The sequence below is a fragment of the Chroicocephalus ridibundus genome, chromosome 2, assembly GCF_963924245.1.
Source record: "Chroicocephalus ridibundus chromosome 2, bChrRid1.1, whole genome shotgun sequence".
Classification (NCBI taxonomy): domain Eukaryota; kingdom Metazoa; phylum Chordata; class Aves; order Charadriiformes; family Laridae; genus Chroicocephalus; species Chroicocephalus ridibundus.
This window is the reverse complement of record NC_086285.1, coordinates 138,043,009-138,065,226: the sequence shown is the minus strand read 5'-3', so window position 1 is coordinate 138,065,226 and position 22,218 is coordinate 138,043,009. Positions and strand designations below refer to the sequence as shown.

The 22,218-nt window shown below is 41.6% G+C and overlaps 1 protein-coding gene across 1 annotated transcript; it reads right to left on the bottom strand.

Annotated features, from left to right (window-relative positions):
* Positions 1 to 7,906: 7,906 nt before the first annotated feature.
* On the bottom strand, positions 7,907 to 12,190 carry MRPL53 (mitochondrial ribosomal protein L53). The gene is made up of 3 exons (XM_063327115.1): positions 12,063 to 12,190; positions 10,079 to 10,191; positions 7,907 to 8,378 (listed from the first exon to the last, which is right to left on the bottom strand). The coding sequence occupies exons 1-3, from the start codon at positions 12,149 to 12,151 to the stop codon at positions 8,251 to 8,253; spliced, it is 330 nt and encodes a 109-aa protein (XP_063183185.1). The 5' UTR covers positions 12,152 to 12,190; the 3' UTR covers positions 7,907 to 8,250.
* Between the last annotated feature and the right edge of the window lie 10,028 nt (positions 12,191 to 22,218).

Genomic DNA, 22,218 nt, shown 5'->3' with positions numbered 1-22,218 from the left:
AAATCAAATTTATAACAAGAGCTGTAAAGTTTTCTGTGGAAATTAGCTGCACGGAAAGCACGTAGCCACAGTTAGGAGCAACCACCACCTTGGCAGCTCGGGCCTGGCAGAGCGAATGTTTTCCCGAGGTAGTCAAGCCCTCGCGTCCCGTAGGAGGGGAGGATATTACAGCCCTTCATTACCAAGTGCAAAGCAAAGGACCAAGGTGAAAGCGTGCGCAGGGACCTTCGTTCCACTCCTTTGGGCAAGTGATGCTTCATCTGACGTGAGAGTTGGGAAGCTGTGGCCAGCAGTGTTTGAGGTGTCTCTTCACGTAGCCATCACAATACCCAGCACATGCAAGCCAAGCCGTATTTTGTCTTTTGGAGTCATAATACCTGCTGCTTGGGCAGGGCAGAGCACCACCTCCTCGTCTGCAACATATCGCTGATCAGGTTGCATAGGAGGTGTAGTTTTTTCCCCAGACCTTCGCTCATTAAAATGCCCATATGTTTAACTTGGAAGGAACCCAATCTGATAGCGCTACACTTTGCTTTACTGTGTAAAAGGGAGGATCTCACTTTCCTTCTACAGTATACAGACATATCGTGTATATATAGCACCTTCTCTAAGTGGTAGATTTCTTGTAGACAAGATTAGCTCTTAAAGAAAGCCTTAAAAAATTGCCAGGTGAATTGGACACAGCCCAAATTTTACTCTTCATCCTATCCCTAGCTGTGAAAAAATATTAAAGCAGTGCATGAATAAGAGTTACTCACCCCCAAGGCATGGATGAGAAAAATTGCATAGGTAGCACAGCTTTGTTTCTGTTTCCTTGTTGTACAAGTGTGGTTTTCCCTTCCCAGCCATGTCATCACTGGGCAGACATGATGAAACACGTGCTAGGGTTGCATAGCTGGCCTAGGTAAGCTTTACTCCCGCACAGGAGCTCTTTGCTTGGGCAATACTAGACCGGGGATTATGAAGCAACACATGAACCTACAAGTTTTCATTTGTATGTCAATATGCGCCCAAGATCTTCCAGTGTATCGGCATGTCATTACCTCTGAGCTAGAAGAGCTGGGCACAGCCTGGGTTTTATCCATGAGCTTTCTGCGATACATCTGTTTTCAAGTCAAAACGAAGCCGTCTTGCTCTCCAGCATGGCTTACTCTGAGGAGCACGGGTCCAAGGAGTCCTTGCTCTGGATCTGGCCAAGGCTGTATCTGCTCCGGGTGGCCGGCTGTCGAGGACGGGCAGGCTCACGCATGCCCGCGCTCAGTGCTGAGCCCCGATCCTTGCTGATGCCACAGAGCATTACTATAATGCAATTAACACGCCGGCAACCTCAGCGTATGTCCTCTACGCTGTCAGCAGCATGCTCAAAGCAAGTTTAAAGGGAAATGCTTACACCCAGGGCAAAGTTTACCGCGGCAATGGTGTGACAGCCCACCGGTTGTACCCTGCCTCAATGACAGGAGAGAAAGCTCCAGAGCCTGCGGTGACCAGAAAGAGCACTCCAGGCTTCATTTTCCTCATTCCAGGCAAAAATGACCTGATGTCTGTTCCAGCCCAGCTCGCAGGGACTGCAGATACACGAGCTTGTGTCGAACTTTGGAAGCTTCGAAAAACCCTCTTTATTTAGCGGCAGTATCTACCCTGAATAGCAGATGTTTGCACATTAGTATAAAAATATTTGAATTTATCTTCAGAACTTAATGATCAGCATAGTCATTACGATGTTAAAAAAGAGAGATCAGGATGACTACAAATTGTCCAGAACTGTAGTTTTAGCACTGAAAAGGCCTTTGATCCTCATAAAACAAAAGTGTATCAGCAGGAGATACCTGCTCACAGAGGAGATTTTCAGAAAGATAATGTTCTGGCATGGCTTTTTAGAAACCTCAGATGTACAAAATGTTATCCCAAAGCTCCATAAATAAAGCCAAATAAAATCCCGACTTCATCCTGTCTGTGTGGGCTGGAACAGTAAGGACAAGGAGTGGCAAAATGATTTGGAATAAATAATGATAAAAGAAGTATTTCTGCCAATGATAAGTAATTAGCCTATGAAATTTAGAATCACGAATTACAGATGTGCCCACTGGATTTGGAAGGGGTGTATAAAGTTTCAGTATTATTTTTTGATTGCATATTGTAAGTAGTTCCATTACCAAGGATATTAATCGACCGCTGTGAAGGTAACCTCAGGAAAAAAGTTTAATTTATAGATGTAACGATTGTACTACTTTTCATTCTTGGGGTGTCACCAAGGAGAGCATCACAGTTATAGAAATCTGGAGGGCAGAGCCTGACACTTGTCCTCCACAGAGGAACACTCTGCTTGGTGCGATGTGGATACCTGCAGCGTTGGAGCAAGAGGGACTGCAACGGCTGCTCTTCGTGTTGAGCAAAACCCTATCGTAAGGTGTAAGGAATACATGTAGCCTGTCCACCAGATCAGGGCTGCCGAAGGACTTCATCCTGGGGCAGCAAGAGCTCAGGTGTGAAATAGATCCCCAGGGCACTGTTGATGAAGGCTAGCTGTTGCCACAAAGCACAAGTCTCCCCACACCTGCAGGCAGCAGGAAGAGAGAGGCTCTCCAGGGTGTCACCCAAGCATTAGCTGCCAGTTCTGACTCGCCTTTCAGAAAGGTCCTCCTCTTTCATGGACTGTAGAAGAACCTAGGGAAAAACCATTTGGAAGCTAAAGCAAGTTTTTACTATTATCCCATTCCTACTGTCAATGCACTAGGTTTGCCAAGTGTATCGACTACATGATTCATGTTCAAAAGATCTTCTAAGAAAATTCTTGCCTCTGGCATCTCAGGCAACAATGCAGGACCAGCAAGTACCCTCCAGTTTGCTCTTCTAGACTTGAAAAGCCTCACGGTATTTGGCTTCACATCCTTGATTCCTTCTCAAGATATGCTCTTACATATCTAACATCTGGGCCAGAGAAAATCTATAAGGAGGTAAGAAATTACACTGCGGTTCCCTGATTTTTTTCCTATGCCTCTGACACAAACAGTTTCTGGTACTGATTCTGGCACTTTTAGTGCATCTGATTTGATACTGATCTAGCTATGTGAAGGAAAGGAAGAATTAATCATCCGATTCTTAAATTTGCCATTTCCAGTAAATACTTTGAAATTCACTTGAGGATGGATGAAAACGTGGATTTTGAAGACAAGTTCTATAAAGCCCCACCTAGAAAAAGAGACTTTAAAAACCCCACCAAAACAATTATCGATTCTTTTATTTGTGCAAGCTATTTGAACCGCTCAGATTCACCAGTGCTGAAAAGACAATTCCCCAAATCTGTGCAAGAACTGTGTTTGAGCTGACAAGTTTGCTGGCTTTGCATGCTGACCATGGGTTTTTTACAGTAAGGGTGATCTTCTGACTCCTTGCTGAAAAAGGGTGGAGAGGTCAAAAGAAACAGAGAAGTAGTGCCGGAGAAAGGAAGGAACCTGCTGCTTTGCCTCCTGCCTGTTCTGTGAACTTCCTGCAGGGACTGCCAGGCTGAGTTGTAAAAAACTGTCCATGAAGGACTCTTCTTTCCCAGGCTTTGCTCCTATTTGACTGAGCATTCCCTTCACAAATCCGTCTGCTTGCCCACTTTTCCATCTTTTCATATGTAAGCAAGTAAAGTGAAGCACAATGCAGAGATCTCCTTTGATATGCTATTAACCTCTGCTGGCAACTTAGATCACTAAGTTGGCAGATCACTAAGTTAGCAGATCACTAAGCCAAGCAGAGTGTCTACTCTCATCTTAACTTTGCTTTTAAGTACCAGTTTGAAACTTAATGAGACACGATCAAAACAGGCTGGCAACTCTTTTGCCCTCACACCATCTAACACCATCCCTGGGCACAGCCTTAGTTTTGTAAAATCTTGAGAAGGCCAGCGCAATGTAAAGATGAGTTGTTGTTAAATTAAAGAAGATCGGAAGCAAAGTAGCACTTCTAACTGTTCATCTTGCTCTGTCCCAACATTTCCCAGCATACAGAGCAATGCTGAGCTGGGAGGACAAGCAGTGGTCTACCAAGAGCAAAGCACCTCGGCTGCTTGAAGCTACCGCAAGCTCCTGGCAGACAATAAAAAAGGCTCTGAAGAGTGACTCAGGCCTTCCAGGGGGAAAAGGTGAGACTGGATGAGATCAAACAGAGCCAGGAAGGAAAAGGCTGTTACGCCAGGAGAAGGAGAAGGGAAGGGAGGGAAGTGCAGTTGAGGCACCGTTGATAAATGACCTGTTAGTCTGAAGGTGACTCCAAACCACCCAGTGGACGAGCAGGGCCCAGCATCCAGCAGAACTGGTCACATACGTAGTTGATGAGGTGGGCAGTAAACGAGCAATTCTTAAATGACAAACAAAGGATGTCCACACCTGCACAGGAAGAGTATGCATGCAGAAGATACATTTGGGAGCAAAAGTCTTGACAACTGTTAAATACAGTCCAAGGATATTTTTTTTTATTTTTTTTTTGGCTTCCTTACACCATATAAACTTGTTCAAAATTCATATATAGTAGAGGTGAAGAACTAGGAAAAGCCAACCAAAACTAATGCATTCTTCCACATCCAACAGGGCAAATACTTGTGGGCCACTTGCTGAAGTTAGTAGATGACACCTTTTGCACGTTCACAAACAGCAGAAACTTGTTAGATTGCAACACTTTCAAAATAATTGAGATTTAAAGCATCTTCCACTCCTCAAGTGGTGTTTGCACAGCAATACTGTATTGCACTCAGTTTTTCCTACAATATGTAGCACAAAATTGCCAAAATTGAGATCCCTGCAAGTAACAACGAACAGAATTTGCACTGGCGTGCATGAACTGCCTCTGACAGCACGTTTTACTTGTTTCTACCTTGCAGGAAAGGCATCAGGACATTGCAATTTTGTACTTATTTGGGCCAGCTAGTAGTTAAAACTTGCTGTGGAAACACTGACTAACACTGCTGCTCCCGGTTGAAATCTTTAAAGAAGATACCACTATGTTTTTCTATAAACCAGGCTGCAGATATTTAAAAAAGGAGTACCCTGACCAGCTAGAGTTATCTGAATGGCACAACCATCTGTTTCAGGACTATCTCCCCTCCGCGTTCACAAGAACTTCTAAATAGGTATTTGAACGATAAACAGGTTTAAGATTATTCTAATCATTGTTCTAAATCTCCAGGTATTAGAGATCTAGATATTTTAATGTCATCACCTGCTATCAGACACCCTACACAGACGTGGTGTTTGTATTTAGTTAATCCTAGTGGTTTTAGGGCCTCTTCCAGTTCCTTTCATATTTAGGCAAGCGCTACAGTTTTGGTGGGGTTTAGTAATCAAGATTAGTGGGCTAGAGAATAACAACATGCAAAGTCAATGCTCACCCAGCCCCGCTTCGTTCTGCATGACTGACCTTAATACCCTTTACATCCACAGCCCCAGCCTGTGCCTGTCAGGAGGATGTCAGGGCACCAGGTCGCTCAGCTTTGTTTCAGTCAATCAGACAGCAGCAGAAACTGATACCGTATGAACAGCTTGCAGCAAAGTTATCTAAACGCTTAGAGAAGAAATTCATTAAAGGTTATCTTTAACAGACTTGAAAAATAAATTCCTGCCTTTATCTACAGGGTACAGGGAGAGCAATTTTCTACATATTAACATAATAATCACCAGAGGAGTACGTTCTTGCCCGTATTGCTTGTTTATATCACTTCGGTATCTTGTAGTCTTGAGAATGCACATTTTTAGCTTTGTATTTCTGTCCTGTGTGTTTTCCTTTATACCTTACATATTCAAATCCTAGTCAGTACTTCTTTGCCATGCACAAAACATATCAGAGTTTTACCTCTGCAAATTGCAGCTACTAGCACAGGCAGCAAAAGCAGCATCAGCTAACACCCATCCACTGAATTGTCAGTCATCTCTCAACGGCTACATTACAGGCCTTTGGCCTAAACTAGGCAACGAGGTTGGGCTTCTCTAGGTTAAAATGAAAAGCACCTAGTAAGAGCGTGTCTTTACAGAGCAGGATGCCTATCCATGCAAGTAAAGAAAAAAAAACATTTTAAAAAAATCACCTTTCTTCAACAATGCAGAGGATTTATTTTGGCTATAAAACCCTGAACTAGGATCTTCATTTTTCTCCCTTTTCTCTTCATAAATATAAACCTCAGTCTTGGGCCAATATAAACACTATAGAAACTTAATATCATTTAACCCCTGGTTTACTCCTTAAGCACTTACAAATTGCAAATTATTTACAATGGATGTAAGTGCTTGACATTTAAACACAAGTTTTACACACTGACATCATTGTACAAACTGTCGAAGAAAAAAAACAAAAAAAAATCACCGATATATTACAGTAAGAGTATATTTTTTGAGTATTTGAGGCTTTTGAGTATATAAATACATGATTAACCGGGGAATGAATAATTCTGCAGTGTTTTTCCACTTGAACAATTCTCACTTTGCCTTTAAGGCTTCTTCAGGTGAAGTCATACTATACCACTTTCTTCTGAACTGGGGAAAAAGGAAAAAGAAACCAAACCAGAAAAGCCCTATTTCTATTTGGTTCACTTTCTAGGATACTCTTCTAGCTTGACAGGATTTAAAATCCCCTCAAACAGTTTCAGATGTTCTCGTAACTCCTCCATTAGAAGGGAGCTCAGTAGCAGGTTCAGGAGCTCAGCACGCTGAAACCGCTCAGAAAGTTGGTGACCTAATATAAAAAAAAAAAAAAAAAAAAAAAAAAAAAAAAAAAAAGGCTAACAGATTGCAGAGAAGGTATTCATCCCAGACTAAGTCATTCATATCTGTTTTTCCCACATCTAAATTTCATTGACTCATCTTCCCCAGTCACCTTATCTCACTCTTTTCTATTTGTTGCAAACACATGGAGGAGGCTGCCATAAAATATCATCAAGTGTCTGTAGCACAGCTCTGCTCCTCCAACTTAAGGTATCACCCTGACTTCAGCATCCTGCTGAAGGAAGCTGCAAAGAACTTCCTTGACAGTGCTATTTAAAACAATGCTGCTTTCAGAAAGGACAGTGTTCATTTACACAAGTTAAGGTAAAACTAGTTTCAGATTTGTGCCCTAATTCTTCCGCCAAATTAACTTTGGTAACATATGTACTACAATTTTATAGAAGTCAGGCGTCTGATTAACAACAGATAGAACTAATGCCTCTCAATAGTACTGTACCTGCAATTCTCAGAACTGGAACATTTAATTACATTTTCATTATGAATTGAACTAGACCAAAACTGATGCACACGAAATACATGTGCAGTTGACACCTTCACCTGCACAGCCTGAGGAGAGATCAGCCCTCCCAAACCCACAGAGCTTTGCAATACAGATGAGACACCTAAGCGCTTACTTTAATAAATAATAGGTTTGGACATAGGGCTATAAACACCAAATAAAGCTCTCCCTTTGATCTTTGTAAAATATTTAATGAAATCTCCCAAAAGTGAGTGACAACAATATTACAAAACTGAACTTCAAAGATAGCCCTTTCCTCCAATTATCAAAAAACCTAACTTACCTTCCCCTTTGAGCTAAACTTAGCTACTTTTATGCAGGATGAGTAGCTCTACTATGTGTTCATAGTCCCATTACCTTGTTACTTTAATTGCTGAGCTAAATTTACGTTTAGCAAATTTCACACTTTCTTGAAAGAGAGAGGAAAAAAATGGCAGGGACTTAGCAACAGATGTATTATAAATATAGTATTACAAAATCCACTCTGTATTTGCAGTTTGCTGTCCCTCAGCTAAGTCAATGATGAATACTTTCAAAGTTTTCCTCAATTTTTTTGTATTTAATAATTTTCAAAAATAATAACCACTCTAATAATATTTTGCATTCCATTGTATAGAAATGTTGTAGGAAATAATGTCCAAAGAGATCTGTCTTCATTGTAATATTAATTTAATAGCTAATGTGCATTATTCACATTTATATGCAAATACATGTGATATTAGTCTGACATGCTGTCGACTGAGAGGCAGCTGCTTAGAAAGATGCATTCATGCATCTTAAGCCACTCTGACCCACTAGTGTTAGAAGATTTGTCGATCCACTATGTTTTCCTTCAGGTGAGGATGGGGGACATTTAAATGGTTCGTTCTGCTGCATGTTAAACTGGTCAGTGTTTTGGCCATCTCTCTCTTTCAGATTTCTACAGGAGAAAAGCCTTCTGTGAAGCCTGCTGTTTTTAACCCATGTAAATGCAAACGCAGTTGTTTTTTCTGTTCTTCAGGGACTCTTCTTCTTGCTTTTCTGTTCTTCCATAAGCTCTTTTGCATTACATCTGGACCCCAATGCTGTTAACATTTCTATTGTCGTCAAGTTGGCTCCCTTCATTATCAATCGCTCTCCATCAGCTGTAAATGGAAAAAATTTTAACAAGTCACAAAGTTTAAGCCACAATTACTTTAGTGTACAGTTCTGTTTTGTACATATAAATCCAAATACCCTGTTCATCTTGTTTGATTCGAAAGTACTCCACTTACCAAGGAATCTGGATTATGCACCACCAACAAACAAATATATTAAACTGCACAAAATACATGTGTAATTTTCATTTCTGTGTTGCCTTATTGAAAAATCTCAAACATTTGTCTATATATACTTATAGTAAGAACACATATTTGATGAGAACGGCTCATACCATGTCCTCAAAGTCATCTAACAGAAGGCACAGAAGGCACTGGAAGGCGTAACTTCCATACACGTCTCAGCATTTTAGCAGCATGTAGTCTGTGGTCCATTTAACTTACTTCTTTAGCCAAAACAACTAATAGGTTTACACAATCTGGTGGTTATAATGTAAAAAAACCACAGAGCACCAGGATTTCTAAAATTCCGAAATAAATTATTTTAAAACAGGGAGGAGGTGGTAGAAGTTAAATATTGTACCTAAGTTAATTTGCAAATACAAAAGCTACACTCAAACCCATATAACACAATACCATGCGCGGCATCCAAGTTCCAGCCCCACGTTTGCCAACTGCAAGGGCTACAAACTCTTCACTTGCAAAACAATCAGATCTTAGAAAATTAAGAGTTCAGAACTGTAGCTCTTGGCATTAGTGAAATAAAATGTTTTCGGTTTATGTTGTGAAAAACATTAAGCTTTACTTCTTGAGTCTTAATACATCACAGTTAAGAGACAAGGATGGGACAGACAGAGGCATGGCAGAGGGAGAAGCAGGCAATGTCAACACCGAAATAACTAGACCATCCTAAGCAAAATGAAGTACGTTCAACACTCTTGACATTTCTACGGATTCACTAAATATATGGAAGTCTAAAGACAAGCGGGTAGCAAGAAGCAATAATAATGAAAACTTTAGTGGGCTACATGACATATTGGTCCATTACAGCACAGCAGGAAAGAAGATACGGCCAGAGAAAAGTACAAAAGCAGATTAGAGCCATCTGTTTACAGCCTAGAAGCAGGACTGCTTCCAGAACTGATGAAATTTCCACCATCAATTCCCTGCCTGCTCACCATATCCTCAAAGGAAACCAAGAAATTTGTTATACATCAGTTGACCTCATTCTGCAAGTCCATCTGCACATGTATGGTCTTATCCATATGAGCAATTATTTCAAACTGCATAGTCAGTTACTCAGTTGCATAAGCAACTAGAAGTATTCAGCTTTTCTGTTCTCAAGACTGAGATGCCTCCACCACAGATAACATTAAAAAATTACAGAAAGTGAACAGATTTTACATCAAAACAGAACTACAATCACTTCCCTGGAACTGTATCTGACTGCAAGGTCACACAAGTATGTCAATACAAAAGTAGACTCAACCCTAAAGTTAAGTCAGTTCTTTGATCTTAGATCCACCAGATTTAACTGTAGTACAAAGACATACACACACAATTATCTAGACATCAGGCTGCTAGTGACTTGCTCTTCCTTTTTTCCTCCCAGCTGCAAAACATGTAGCTATGGATCATACCAAAAAAAAAAAAGTAACCACAGTAAAAGAATCATAAAGGCAACAACATTGTAACAACACAAACCCAGAAAGTCTTTTTTTTGTCAAGATTAAAAATGAGCTCCTTACCAAACATAACATCTATAAGTGGTTCAGACCCATCATGTCTCACATCAGCAGTCACTTCACAGTTTCTATTAGTGGCCTGGATTTTTTTATGGTTTATACATCCAAGAAATTTTCTGAAAATATATTTGAAAACATGTTAAGTATGTTGCTGAGAGAAATTATAGTAAGCATATTTCTAAAATGAATTAGAATATCTTGACATTGTTGGGCAATAAAAGTATAAATAGGATTTGTGTTTAATAATTTCAGGCAGGTACTTCTTACGAGATAATCACTCTTAAAAATCCAATGGACTTATACGCTAAGATGTAAAAAGAATAGCAAAGTAGTTTGCAAAAATTCAGTGTATGCACTCTGCATCTCTCTCAGCTGGGTTAGTAACAATAATAAAAAAAATAATCAGCAAAGTCATTTTATTTTTCTTTATACGCAGGTCGTTTGCCAATATTTTATTGTTTGGGTTTGAGAGAGCATTTATTTATTTAACATCATCAGTCTCCCTAAGATTTCTGAAACGCATGACAGCTACTTGACATTCTGGCATCTTAAAGACATTCTAAGTTAAGTTCTGTTACCAAGTTCATTTCAAAAGTAGATGTGTCTGTAAAGCTACTGCAAAATGACATTTTACAATCGCTTGGTGCAGATCCTACATCAGTCAAGAAGCATAATTACTTAGATTTCTCCAATAGCTAACTACCAAGATAAAGCAGCAGCTGTTGCCCCCTCTCTCTCCCATTATCAGCATTTGGACTAGTGATTACAGACCCTCACCCACAGGCTCAGCAACTGAGAGGGGCATCTCCCTGGGTAGTTTGGTAAAGCTAAATCACATGCCTACATGCAAGGGTCTATGCTTAGGCACAGAGATCCTCCAAAAGTCAGCACAGAATGAATGCTGTGTGCATCCTGGTAACACCTACATAAACAAAGCCCTTAAAACAAACACAGCATCTTCTTCTTCTGAAACGTTATGACTCTGCCTAGACTAAGCTACAAAGCCCAGATAAATACAAACCTTCAAAGCACAAGATCATGAAAGTTAAAGTACAGCAGATGCAGAAGTTTGGGAAAAGGAGGTTCTTCTCCACAGTGGGAGCAACAGAAGCTGCCCTTTCCCTCACAGGACATCTTCTTACTTTTGCTGGCTGCAGTAACAGCAAGTCACAGGGCCCTGCAGTGACAGCAGTTTTAACAACAGCTTCGTTCAGCACCTGCCACTGCTGCGACATGGAGCAGCCGCTCTCCCTGCCCTTTGGGAACCCTCCCGGCTTCCACAGGCCAGGGGGCGCAGGCTGCTGCCCCTCGTCATGCCTGGGCTCTGCGGCAGGCCTGGGGCGCAGGGCCCCACTGTGGACACATAAAACCCCAGCTTCTACCCCCTCAATAAATAAAGTTAAAGGCAAAAAGTCCAGCCCTCACACTCAGAACAACAGAATGGTTTGGGCCGGAAGGGACCTTAAAGATCACCTAGTTCCAACCTCCCTGGCCATGGGCAGGGACGCCTCCCACTAGACCAGGCTGCTCAAAGCCCCATCCAGCCTGGCCTTGAACAATTCCAGGGATGGGGCATCAACAGGTTCCCCGGGCAGCCTGTTCCAGTGCCTCACCACCCTCACAGTAAAGAATTTCTTCCTAATATTTCATCTAAATCTACACTCTTCTAGTTTGAAGCCATTCCCCTTGTCCTGTCACTACATGCCCTTGGAAAGTCCCTCTCCAGCTTTCTTGTAGGTCCCCTTTAGGTACTGGAAGGCTGCTGTAAGGACTCCCCGGAGCCTCCTCTTCCCCAGGCTGAACAAGCGCAACTCTTTCAGCCTGTCCTCTGTACAGAACCCACGCCCGGGGCGCTGGAAGGGCGTCGGGCAGTCCGCAAACAGGGGGGCCCAGCCGAGGCCTCCCCGCGGGTCCGAAGGCCCGGGCACGCCCAGGCGGCCGCCGCGGGGCCGGGGCCGGGGCTGGCCTGCCCCCGCAGCCCCCTCACCTTGTGCTCTCCACGTTGGACTCGAAGGGGCAGAAGCGGACCGCGATACTCTTCACGGGCCGCAGCACCACACGGATCTTGGACGCCATCTTCTTTCCGCCGCCTACTACAGCTCCCAGCAGCCCTCTCAGCGGAGGCGGGAAATGGAGGCGGGCGGGCGCCGTCCGCCCCGCAGGCGGCTGGGAAATGTAGTCCGCGGCGGCCTCCCGCAGCATAGAGTCATAAAATGTGTTAGGTTGGAAGGGACTTCTAAAGGTCATCTAGTCCAACCCCCCTACTCAGAGCCCCATCAAGCCTGGCCTTGAATGTCTTCAGGGATGGGGCCTCCACCACCTCTCTGGGCAACCTGTTCCAGTGTTTCACCACCCTCATTGTAAAGAACTTCTTCCTAATGTCTAATCTAAATCTACCCTGCTCTAGTTTAAAACCATTCCCCCTCGACCTATGGCTACATGCCCTTGCAAACAGCCCCTCCCCAGCTTTCCTGTAGGCCCCCTTCAGGTACTGAAAGGCTGCTGTAAGGTGTCCCCAGAGTCTTCTCTTCTCCAGGCTGAACAACCCCAGGTCTCTCAGTACGAGGGCCTCCCCTCATGGCAGCCCTGCCACCTGCCTTCTGCCGACGGGCAGGGCAGCCTGGGGGGATGGCAGCCGCCTGCCCCGCAGGCCTGGCGTAACACCCTGAGGCGCTCGGGGCCGGGCTCATTCCTGGCTGTGGAGGGAGAGGAACCAACCGACCCACATGTCCCGGCTCCTCCTCGGGCAGTATAACACTGTAGGTACAGTTAGAGGGAAATAAAAGTCACAGTTTTTACATAAAACTGACATAAAGGACCTCCTCTGGGCTCCGCAGCAGAAGTCGCAGGCCTCTGTGCTGTGAAGACTTGGGTGTGGGAGGGAGAGGGCCTGAGGTAACGCTTATGGGAAGCTACAGCATATAGTATCCATGCACTGAGGAAGCCAGGTTGGGATTGTTTTCTTTAGGTTAAATCTACCCCTATGATGTGACAGCTTTTGATGTCTTCCAGAAGCGGTTTATTTAATACAATCAAATAGACAAGGATATTAATCATAGAGCTGCCTAGGTTGGAAGGGACCTTTCAGATCATCAAGTCCGACCATCAACCTGACTCGGATAAAAACCATCACCAAACCATATCTCCAAGCACTACGTCTACCTGTCTTTTAAATATCTCCAGGGATGGTGACCCAACCACTTCCCTGGGCAGCCCGTTCCCGTGCTTAATAACCCTTTCAGCGTAAAAACTTTTCCTGACAGCCGAGTAGCCAATACTGCGGATAAATTAGAGGGAATATTTTGCCATGTATCAAGCAGAAGAGAGACCGGTAAGAGGCTGGGAGCGAATCCGTTTATTGCCGACGGGTCAGGCGCAGCAGCTGCACACCCGGCCTGCAGACAGAAGGTTTGGGGGTGCTGGTTGGGGTTGGTGTCGGCCGTGTGTTCTCTGCATTTTCCACCAGGTGGCAGAAACCTCCCTGAAACGGCGCGGCAGCCTCCCACGGCTTCCTCCTGCTCCGCCGCACCGAGGTCCCGGGGAGGGCTGGGGACAGGGCGGGTGGAATAAGCTCGGTAGCAATGGCATTTGAACGCACCTTGTGAAGGCCGGTGGGATACCCAGCACAGACCCATTCTGATCGGCAAGAACTGCATTAAATGTCTAGCATCGCTCGTAACGGGCAACCTATTTTTAGAAGCTTATCTTTGTTGGAAGTCCTCTTTTTTAAAAAAAAAAAAAACAACACGTAGTCATTGAGAAAAATCACCCTCTTCATTGAGGTTTAGCCAAGATAAATTAATTAGCAAAACTAAATGCAGCGGTGTCAATATAGTTTTAATGTTTAAAGATTTTATTCTTTTATTATTATTAATATCACAGTGTCTCTGTTATGGAAAAAACCCCACATTTCTGTGAGGTATCTTTTGAAAGACTCCACTGTAACCAACAAATGGCTGATATAAATAGGAATTTTTCCTGCTTAATAGTATCAGATACAGGACCAGGTACATAGAGTATTTTACGTTTAGAAGGCAAAAGAAACTTAGAAAATGTCAACGTATCTTTCTGCCTTGTAGCACAAAGAGCTTGATGTATTCCATTTAAAATCTGTTCCATCAGCTTCTATGGCAGCACTGAAGGAGTAACATCAGCAAAGGACTAGGGAAGAAAGAATGATCACTGATTTTTCTAAGGGCTCCATTCTCCACACTGTTGGTGTGATGGCACTTACTGACTTCAAAATAAGCATGACAAAAATAGTTTTATATTTGCTCTTACTGTATTTTGATACTAATTTCATGTATCATGTTTAGCTTACGTTGCACAACTAAATGAAGAGAAAATTTTGTTTACTCCTTTCCACACTTAGATTGGTCAGCAGTAAAAATTGCTTGTTTCCCCTTCAGCCATCTGTTTGGAATAATCAAAAAACATCTCTGCTTTTTCAAACTAATTTTTAATTTTTTTAAGTATGACAGATTTGCAGTAACATGAAAGAACAGGTAACTGTTGAAAGAATGTGGTAACTGAAAGGCTCTGTGTTCTTTCCCTCTCATCCTCTCCTCAAAGAGTAAACTGTGTCTGTGAAATGAAACCAAGGGATTCATTTCCTATGAGTAGGGATATCCCATCGTTGGATGCTACCCTACGTGTTGATGACCAACTCTTTCTCAACACTTCCTCTAGATGCAATAGTTTTAGCTGATGATAATTCTGGTGAGAGTGCTAACTTTTACACTTACTAAATTAGGTAAATAGCCAACACAGTAGCTATTTAAAAAGTGATGCAGCTATTTAAAAAACCCCAAACATTTCTTCGTATGCCTTTAAACCCAGGTGGTGCTTAACCCCATTATGTTGGACTACCCTCAATTTATACCAAAGTAACTCCAACTGTCCAAGCACAATATTTAAATGCCATTTCAGGAAAGCTGATAATTTATCCATGAAAGACCTTGAATGAGTCTCTCCAGCTCCAGCGAGTAATCTGTGGACTCTTAAATGTCTGCGTCTCTGGGGGCGTCCTTGGGAAACTGAATGATTCATGATTCTTATATCTAGTGATAATCATGCACATGCCTAAAGCACAGCAACATGAAGAGGCATGAAAGTTATATTATTATAATAGAAACAATTTTAGTATTCTTTCACCAGGTGGATTTTTTTAGTATAAATACTGCCTTATCCCAAGTCTACAGACTTTCATGTCATTAGTTTCACTGAAATGTAGCCACGATCCCATAGATGATTTATATCTAAGCACCATACATGGCGAGGAAAAACTGCAGCCATGTTTTACGCTGTAATTATGAAGACAGGCAGAAAAATGCTATAATATTAATTATAGTAAGCCAATTTTCCTCTTTTCTCATTGATCATCCCAGCATCTCTTAGATCCAGGGAGGATTCTTCCGCTTTCCCCCCTGTTTCTTTCATATTGGTTTCATTTTCTGTAATGTTTTCTGACTATAGAAATGCCCACATTTCAGAACCCTTTGAAATCTGATTTCTCAATATTTTGGGCGTGCCTGCTTTTAGTACCTTGGGTCTGGCTTTTGATTGCCCTTCAGTTCATTTCTTCCTTTAAAATCTGGTGGTCTTTCAGATTCTTTTTCCAAAACACTGCATGAGAGAGGTTTCTCAACACTGCATTTCAGGTACGGTATTACACCTCCATGCACTTACATGGTTCTGAAGACTTGGATCGTTATCTCTGCTTGTCATCAGCTGATTCTTTCCTCTGCATCTTTATCCTTTTTTCCTGGGTCTTTCTCTGAGTCTTGTCACAAATGTCAATAGGCCCAGAATTTAGCAATCAAAATGTCATGTCTGCACATCTAGTTATAATGCTGAGCAGTGCAGGAATAAAATGTAATGCTGCCTTCAGGGCAGTAGCCCGTACCGAGGAGAAGTGAGCCAACACAAGCCCAGCAGCCAGCCTATTTTGCACTGAGGTGATGCTTCCAGATGGCCACCCAGAAGAGGCTCTTTGAAAAAGATGGTGTGCTGGGCCTGACAGGAGAAACAAATTATTTCTGGAAACAGAAAAACACTCTGACAAGGGCAGTATCATGGAACATATCTTCATAAGAGCAATGGACGGAGACGGTCAAGATCACAAAGGACTTGTAGGAAGTCATTATAAAATACTCGTGCCCCACTGAAGGACATGTTGAGTTGAATTCCTGCCATACTGGCGGAACACTGCTTATAGTCATAAAGACATAAACCAGTCTGTGTTTCTCTCTGGTTTTGTGTCTTCCTTTGAACTGAATATTCTTACACCATATGTCAGTTACTGAATTTCAAAAATGTTTCCCCAAAGAGAAGAGCTCATAAAGGTCCTTTATTCTCTGAAAATTGTAGAAGTCAAACATAGTTTTATACTAACAGTACTACTAATTTTGCCTATAATTTATAAACCAACTAATAGTTGTGTGCTGTTAATATGATTTTCAGAAATAAAACTAAACTCAACTGGCAAAGGTGCTCTAGTTTATAATTCATTCTGAAATAGTAACTCTGTGTATCGGTTAAGAAAAGCTTTTATGTGAGCGAATAAACAGATTCCCTAGTTGCTCTTTCCTCCTCTGCAAACATGTATTTCTATTGCCTGAGGTTAGCAATTGCCAGCAGAAGTGTTTGCTAAAATAATATGCAGCATTTAACTGGCTGAGAACATACTGTGCCAGTTCCTGACTTTTGTAACCTAATTTCTTGAGGAAAATACGGAAGTTTTTCAAGCTACGCCTTCATATGAAATAGAGCAAAAGCTTTACTTCATCTATTTGTCTTTCCTGTCTAATAAATACTATATTGGATAAATACAGCTGTCATTTGGATTTTTATGTGGATTTAAAATATGCAGTTGCTCCCAGCAAAGAAAGTTCGTTATCATAACAGCACAAGGCACAAAGAGGAGCTGAAACGCATGACAACCACCCAAGGTTAGCACTTGAGTCCTTGAGGTCTGGAATCCATGCTTGAAACTCCAGGTAGATTAAATGTGTATATTTTTACTTTAAAGGTCCTTGCACACAGTGATCCATGGGTATGTGCCCATTTGACAGACCTAACTCTAACAGAGACATTATCATAATTTAAGAGGGAACCGGTTTCCAGAAGTGCAGACTTTGGAGAAAGGAGTTACACTGGAATTTTAACTACATGTTCAAAGACTTCCTGAAGGTTTCTCTGTGCTTCGAATAACTTGTTATAGATTCTGAGGAGCTCAGCAGCATATTGACATTTGTACCACTCTGCTAAGGGCATGCTTTGGTGTTGTGAATATTGTAAGCAAAGCAGTTTGTTTTCACTGTCTTCTGCTAAGAATAGCCATCCCTATAGATTAATGCCTTAAGTTATTAGTATTGTCAGCACACTGTGATAATATTGCGCAATTGAACGAGGTGACCAGTCAATATAGTCTCTCTATACACTTTAATTCTTTTCATGGCAAGAACTTTTACTTGATATTCTACAAGCTTATTTATGCACCAGTTTTAACTTCTATTTTTATAGTCTTCAAGAAGGTATCTAGACATTACATACACGTAAGGCATAGAATACCTACTTAACACAGACAAAAGCTGAAACGTAGAGTTTCTCTTCAGCAGACATAAAGGAAGTAGATGTCAAAACAGGGTATTTTTATCTAACCATTTTCTGTAACTAGTTTCATTTCATTTTATCTATTTATTAACATAAGTAAAAGGTATCTCCTCAAGAGAGTCACTGTAAAGAATTCTTACCACCTATGTGACTAGAAGACCATATTTCTTTAAACTCGAAAACATGTCGACAGCAGTGACACGCTACGAAATTTAGTGTTGTAATTACAATATAAAGGTAGTTTGCATTGCTGAGAGGCCGTGATAAAGATATCCTCTATTGGAAATTTAAATATGCCACAACACAGAATCATAGAATAGTTAAAGTTGCAGTCCTATGCTCAGTTATGGAAAAAAACCCATGTGAAAAACCCTAGCAACTGGATCATGAATCTGTTGGTCTGACATTATGTTGGAATAACAGACGTATGTTTGGTTAAAAAACCTGCATAGCTCAGGAAGAGTATGATTCAGTTGGTTTCACACAAGAATTCCAGATGCAATGCAGTCAATGATATACGCAGACGTACTGCAGCAATTAGTAGAATAAAGATCTGAGCCATTCTGAAGTATTTGTCAGGTATCTCCTTGTGTGATTACAATAATAGTGTAATAATTACATTATTCCGTACTAATTGAAGTAAGCGTGTCAGAAGATAGAAGAGAACAAATAAGATAATGCAGGAGTTGTTGTACATACGGAAGGTACATTGCATAAACAATAGGCAGCAGATAACAATTTAGATAGGTATTCCCAGGGAAATTATGTTACACAGATGAAATTAGGAATATGGAATGCCATATAAATAGCAAAACTGGTGAATTTTATGTAAGCGTATATTGCCTGTTAATACTGTAATGAAGCAAGTATAATTTCTTAAAGTAGTGGTTTTCAACCTGTGGACTCTTAGTCATCTGTGCACTATTTGTAGCGGGTTCATGAAGGAATATTTGAAAAATACAGTTCTTACGGTTGGTAGGCTTCCAGTCAGGATCAAGAAGCCTCAATGTCCACTTGAAAATTGTGAGGATCCATAGACCAATAAAGATTAATCACCACGGTGTAAGTGGTCACTGTTCAGCGCCGATGACATGAGATAGCAGAGCGTTGGTTACTAGGCTAGTTCCAAACGGTCAGATTTTCCAGACAGGGTGTCTTAATGTTTTAAAAATATCAAAGATTCTTGTCTGTATCACTCAAACCAGAAGAAATCATGGCAATTTGTGCTTGGTCTTGAATAACTGACAGCATATCCACATTTCATCCCTCTTTAACTACATTATCTAAATTAAACATCTCAGGGCCCTGGGATAACCAGTTCAATCCTTACCTTTATTCACTTTTTTGCATGAAGTATATACATATTGAACAGAGAATGTGTGAGTTAGAGATTTCAAACACTTGTGTTTAGTTTTGTGCATGTAATGCTTTTGTTCACATATTGAAATTGCTTGATCAAATTTCACTTGGGTCAGTCACATTTCCCTCCCTAGTGTTGATTGATAGAAGTTAACCAGATGAATCAACACTATAAAACTAGAAATATTTGCAATACATTTATTTTTATGCTCTTTCCCCACTTTTAAATGAATTAGCAATGTAATAGATTAAGAATTATAATTTATTTTCCAAAGATCATTTCTAGCAGCAAGTAAATTCATCTCTGCTACTCGGAGCCTCCTTGAGAAACTTAGTGAAAACCAAACACTTGCGAACAGGTATTCCCATACTAAAATAGCTCGACAGAGATTCAAGGTAATATTCAAGGGATAACCACTTTAAAATGAAGGTAGAGAAATTGCAAACTTAGACGCATTTACTCCATCTCCATCATGCCTGCAATGAGGGTGTATACATTCATTTACTGTCTACTGTAGTGTCCGTCCGTCCCTCTCAACAAGTCCATATCACCAAAGAAACAGTAAAACAGCATTTTCCAAAGAGGCTTTTTCTTGCAAAATGCATCAGTACCGTTGGCTCCAGGTATAGTAACAATGGGAGGTTTGGGGGATACATGCTGTCCCTGCATGTGTATCCCTTGTACGGTGGTAGCTGGGTTTATTGGCACTACTAGAATTAAGGTGATGCCTGACGGTTCATAGCCCACTCCCATGCTACATGCACGAAACAGGTTTGTCTCTGCAGACACTCCGTTGTCCAAAGTAATAAGAGTGATGCTCTTGCTGTGACTGCGCAGAAAGGAGCACGCCGTGTGAGAAAGGCAGCAGCACATGGCAAAGAGGCAAACTGCCTGTGGCATCTCACCAAATACGTTTACGACAGCAGACAGCTCCCGTGGAATTGCTGAGATGAGCCAAGGCTTCTGCCGCCTTACCCTGCGCTGCCCACAGTAGCTTACAGCCCTGCTCTGCCTTTTGTGGGGCTTTCACCTAACTGTCCATAATCAAGCAGAGGTAATCAGCTCAGAGGAACAGATTTCTCCTCCCAGCCTTATACAAATATATATAATCTATTTCAGTTATTGATTTGTGCTGTTTGGTAGTGATGCACACTATTTAAACCTTAAGGTTTAAATCCTCCGTGCTTCTCGCTGCCTTAATAAGCTTCTCCTGCCTCCCCCTCTCCTGCGGCTTTTGGGACACAGTCAATACCTATAAACTCTAAAGATGTGACAGGAAGTTTCATCTCATTAAAGTGCTTCACGAGGGGAGGCTTCTTTATTCCCTCTTGTGATTTGTGTTTGCAATTTCTGACCTTTAATGTCGGTGTTGTCTCACCCATATGTTTTGTGCCCCTGGGGAGTGTACTCAAGTATGTCACAGGACTTACTAGGGGATTTTTGCTTTATGTTATACACCTTCCTTATCTACTGCAAAAGTATTCTCATCTCTTTATAGATCACTGAAATAGCTTGATGAGTAAAATCGTTCTTCTAGAAGATCAGGTTCTGGGGAAATTACTTACATTGCTTTCAGATATTGGTTTTCTACCATATTTTTCACTGTGCTTGTGTCAATAATGCAATCTTTTACTCTTTAATGGTACAATTCCTCAGTAAAGACCAATTATCTTTAGGAATATCATAGCTGTTGGTTTTTTTTTTCCCACTGTTCTTATCATACCTATGTTTTCGACTGTGTCGTGTTGCTAAGGTTTCTGGAAACTGGGTTATGACTCATCCTCTTTTGTCCTCTTAGAGCACCTCCAAGAGGCTGAAACGGGGTCATAAAATAAAAATACAAGTGAAGGAACAGCAACCCAGCTTCCTAACCCTACAGTACTCCGAAGTGTCAAGGGATCGTGGGCATGAAACAACAGTAGGTTCCTGGGCATCCCATTGCTCCTTTGCAAGCCAGCAGTGCCGGCTTCAGCAGTCTCTCCTGGATCTCCTGCTGCTAGATATTCATATTAACCCGTCGGCCCCCTGTCAGCACAGCCTCCCTCTGCTCCCAGATGCAGCCCCAGCATAACAAATTGCACTTGAACAGCTTGAGAGCTGCAGGTGGCTAAAGAGCCCCAAAACTACCACCCACCATCTAACAGCAGCCAGCAGCTTCCAAATTTGCTGTCAGTCCTTGCAGCTAGTAACTGCAAACATTTATCATTTGCTCCATCTGAAGAAATTAGGCTGCTGCCTTCTCCTCCTAGGAATGTGGGGAGGGCAAGTCAAAGGAGGGAACTGTGCTTGCGAGGAGTCTCACAAAGACAGATGGGGCCGGAAAGAAGCTGTGCTCAAAGAAGTACAAGTCTAAACCATTCTCCATTCTCTGTGTTGCTAAAATTTCCTTTTACAAAGAGAAATGGCTGATCAGGATTCTGATCCTCATCAGAAATTTGCTGAAGCCACCAATGACTTCACTAAGACTGCTAAATTTTGAGCAATACTGCACGCTCTTGCACAAAAATGCTCTTTCTGTCAACACCAGGTTTAAATGCATGCATAACTGGCTCCACGTTACTTGAGAATGATCGAGTTCTTGGAGCAAAAATCAGGAAGCTATATAAAGAGAAGTGCCATGGAAAGGACAACATTTTAGGTATTTATGAAACTTTTCCAGTCAAACATGAAACAGTCTTAGTCTGCTTTCATATATGCACTTTTCCATAGGATTCACACAGCACAAGAGTATGCGTGAAAATACGTAATATCTAGATGAAATACAAAAATGATACCAATCCCTTTGGTTGGTATCAATACATTAAATGGATTTCTCTGCCCCTTTAGGAGCCTGATGTGATCCGAGCAGCACTGGTCCACCAGTGCTTGAAACCTTGGCTGAAAAGTCTTGTGCTTTATTTTTCTGGCAACCGTTCCAGAGAAACACTTGATGCAGTGAACTGAAAAAGACATTTTATTCCAGGTAACATTCAGTAAAGAGATGTCTCAGTTAAATAAGTATGCCTTAAAGCCTTTAAGTACTGTATCAATCAGAGAATCAAAACGAAGAAGTAAGTGGCTTGAAAACTGACAATTAATGGTAAAATTTAATACTGGTGCAGAAGAGAGAAACAAGAGATAACTTCCAACTTAATTCTCGAGTAGTGATCTAGAAACTGCTGAAGTCACG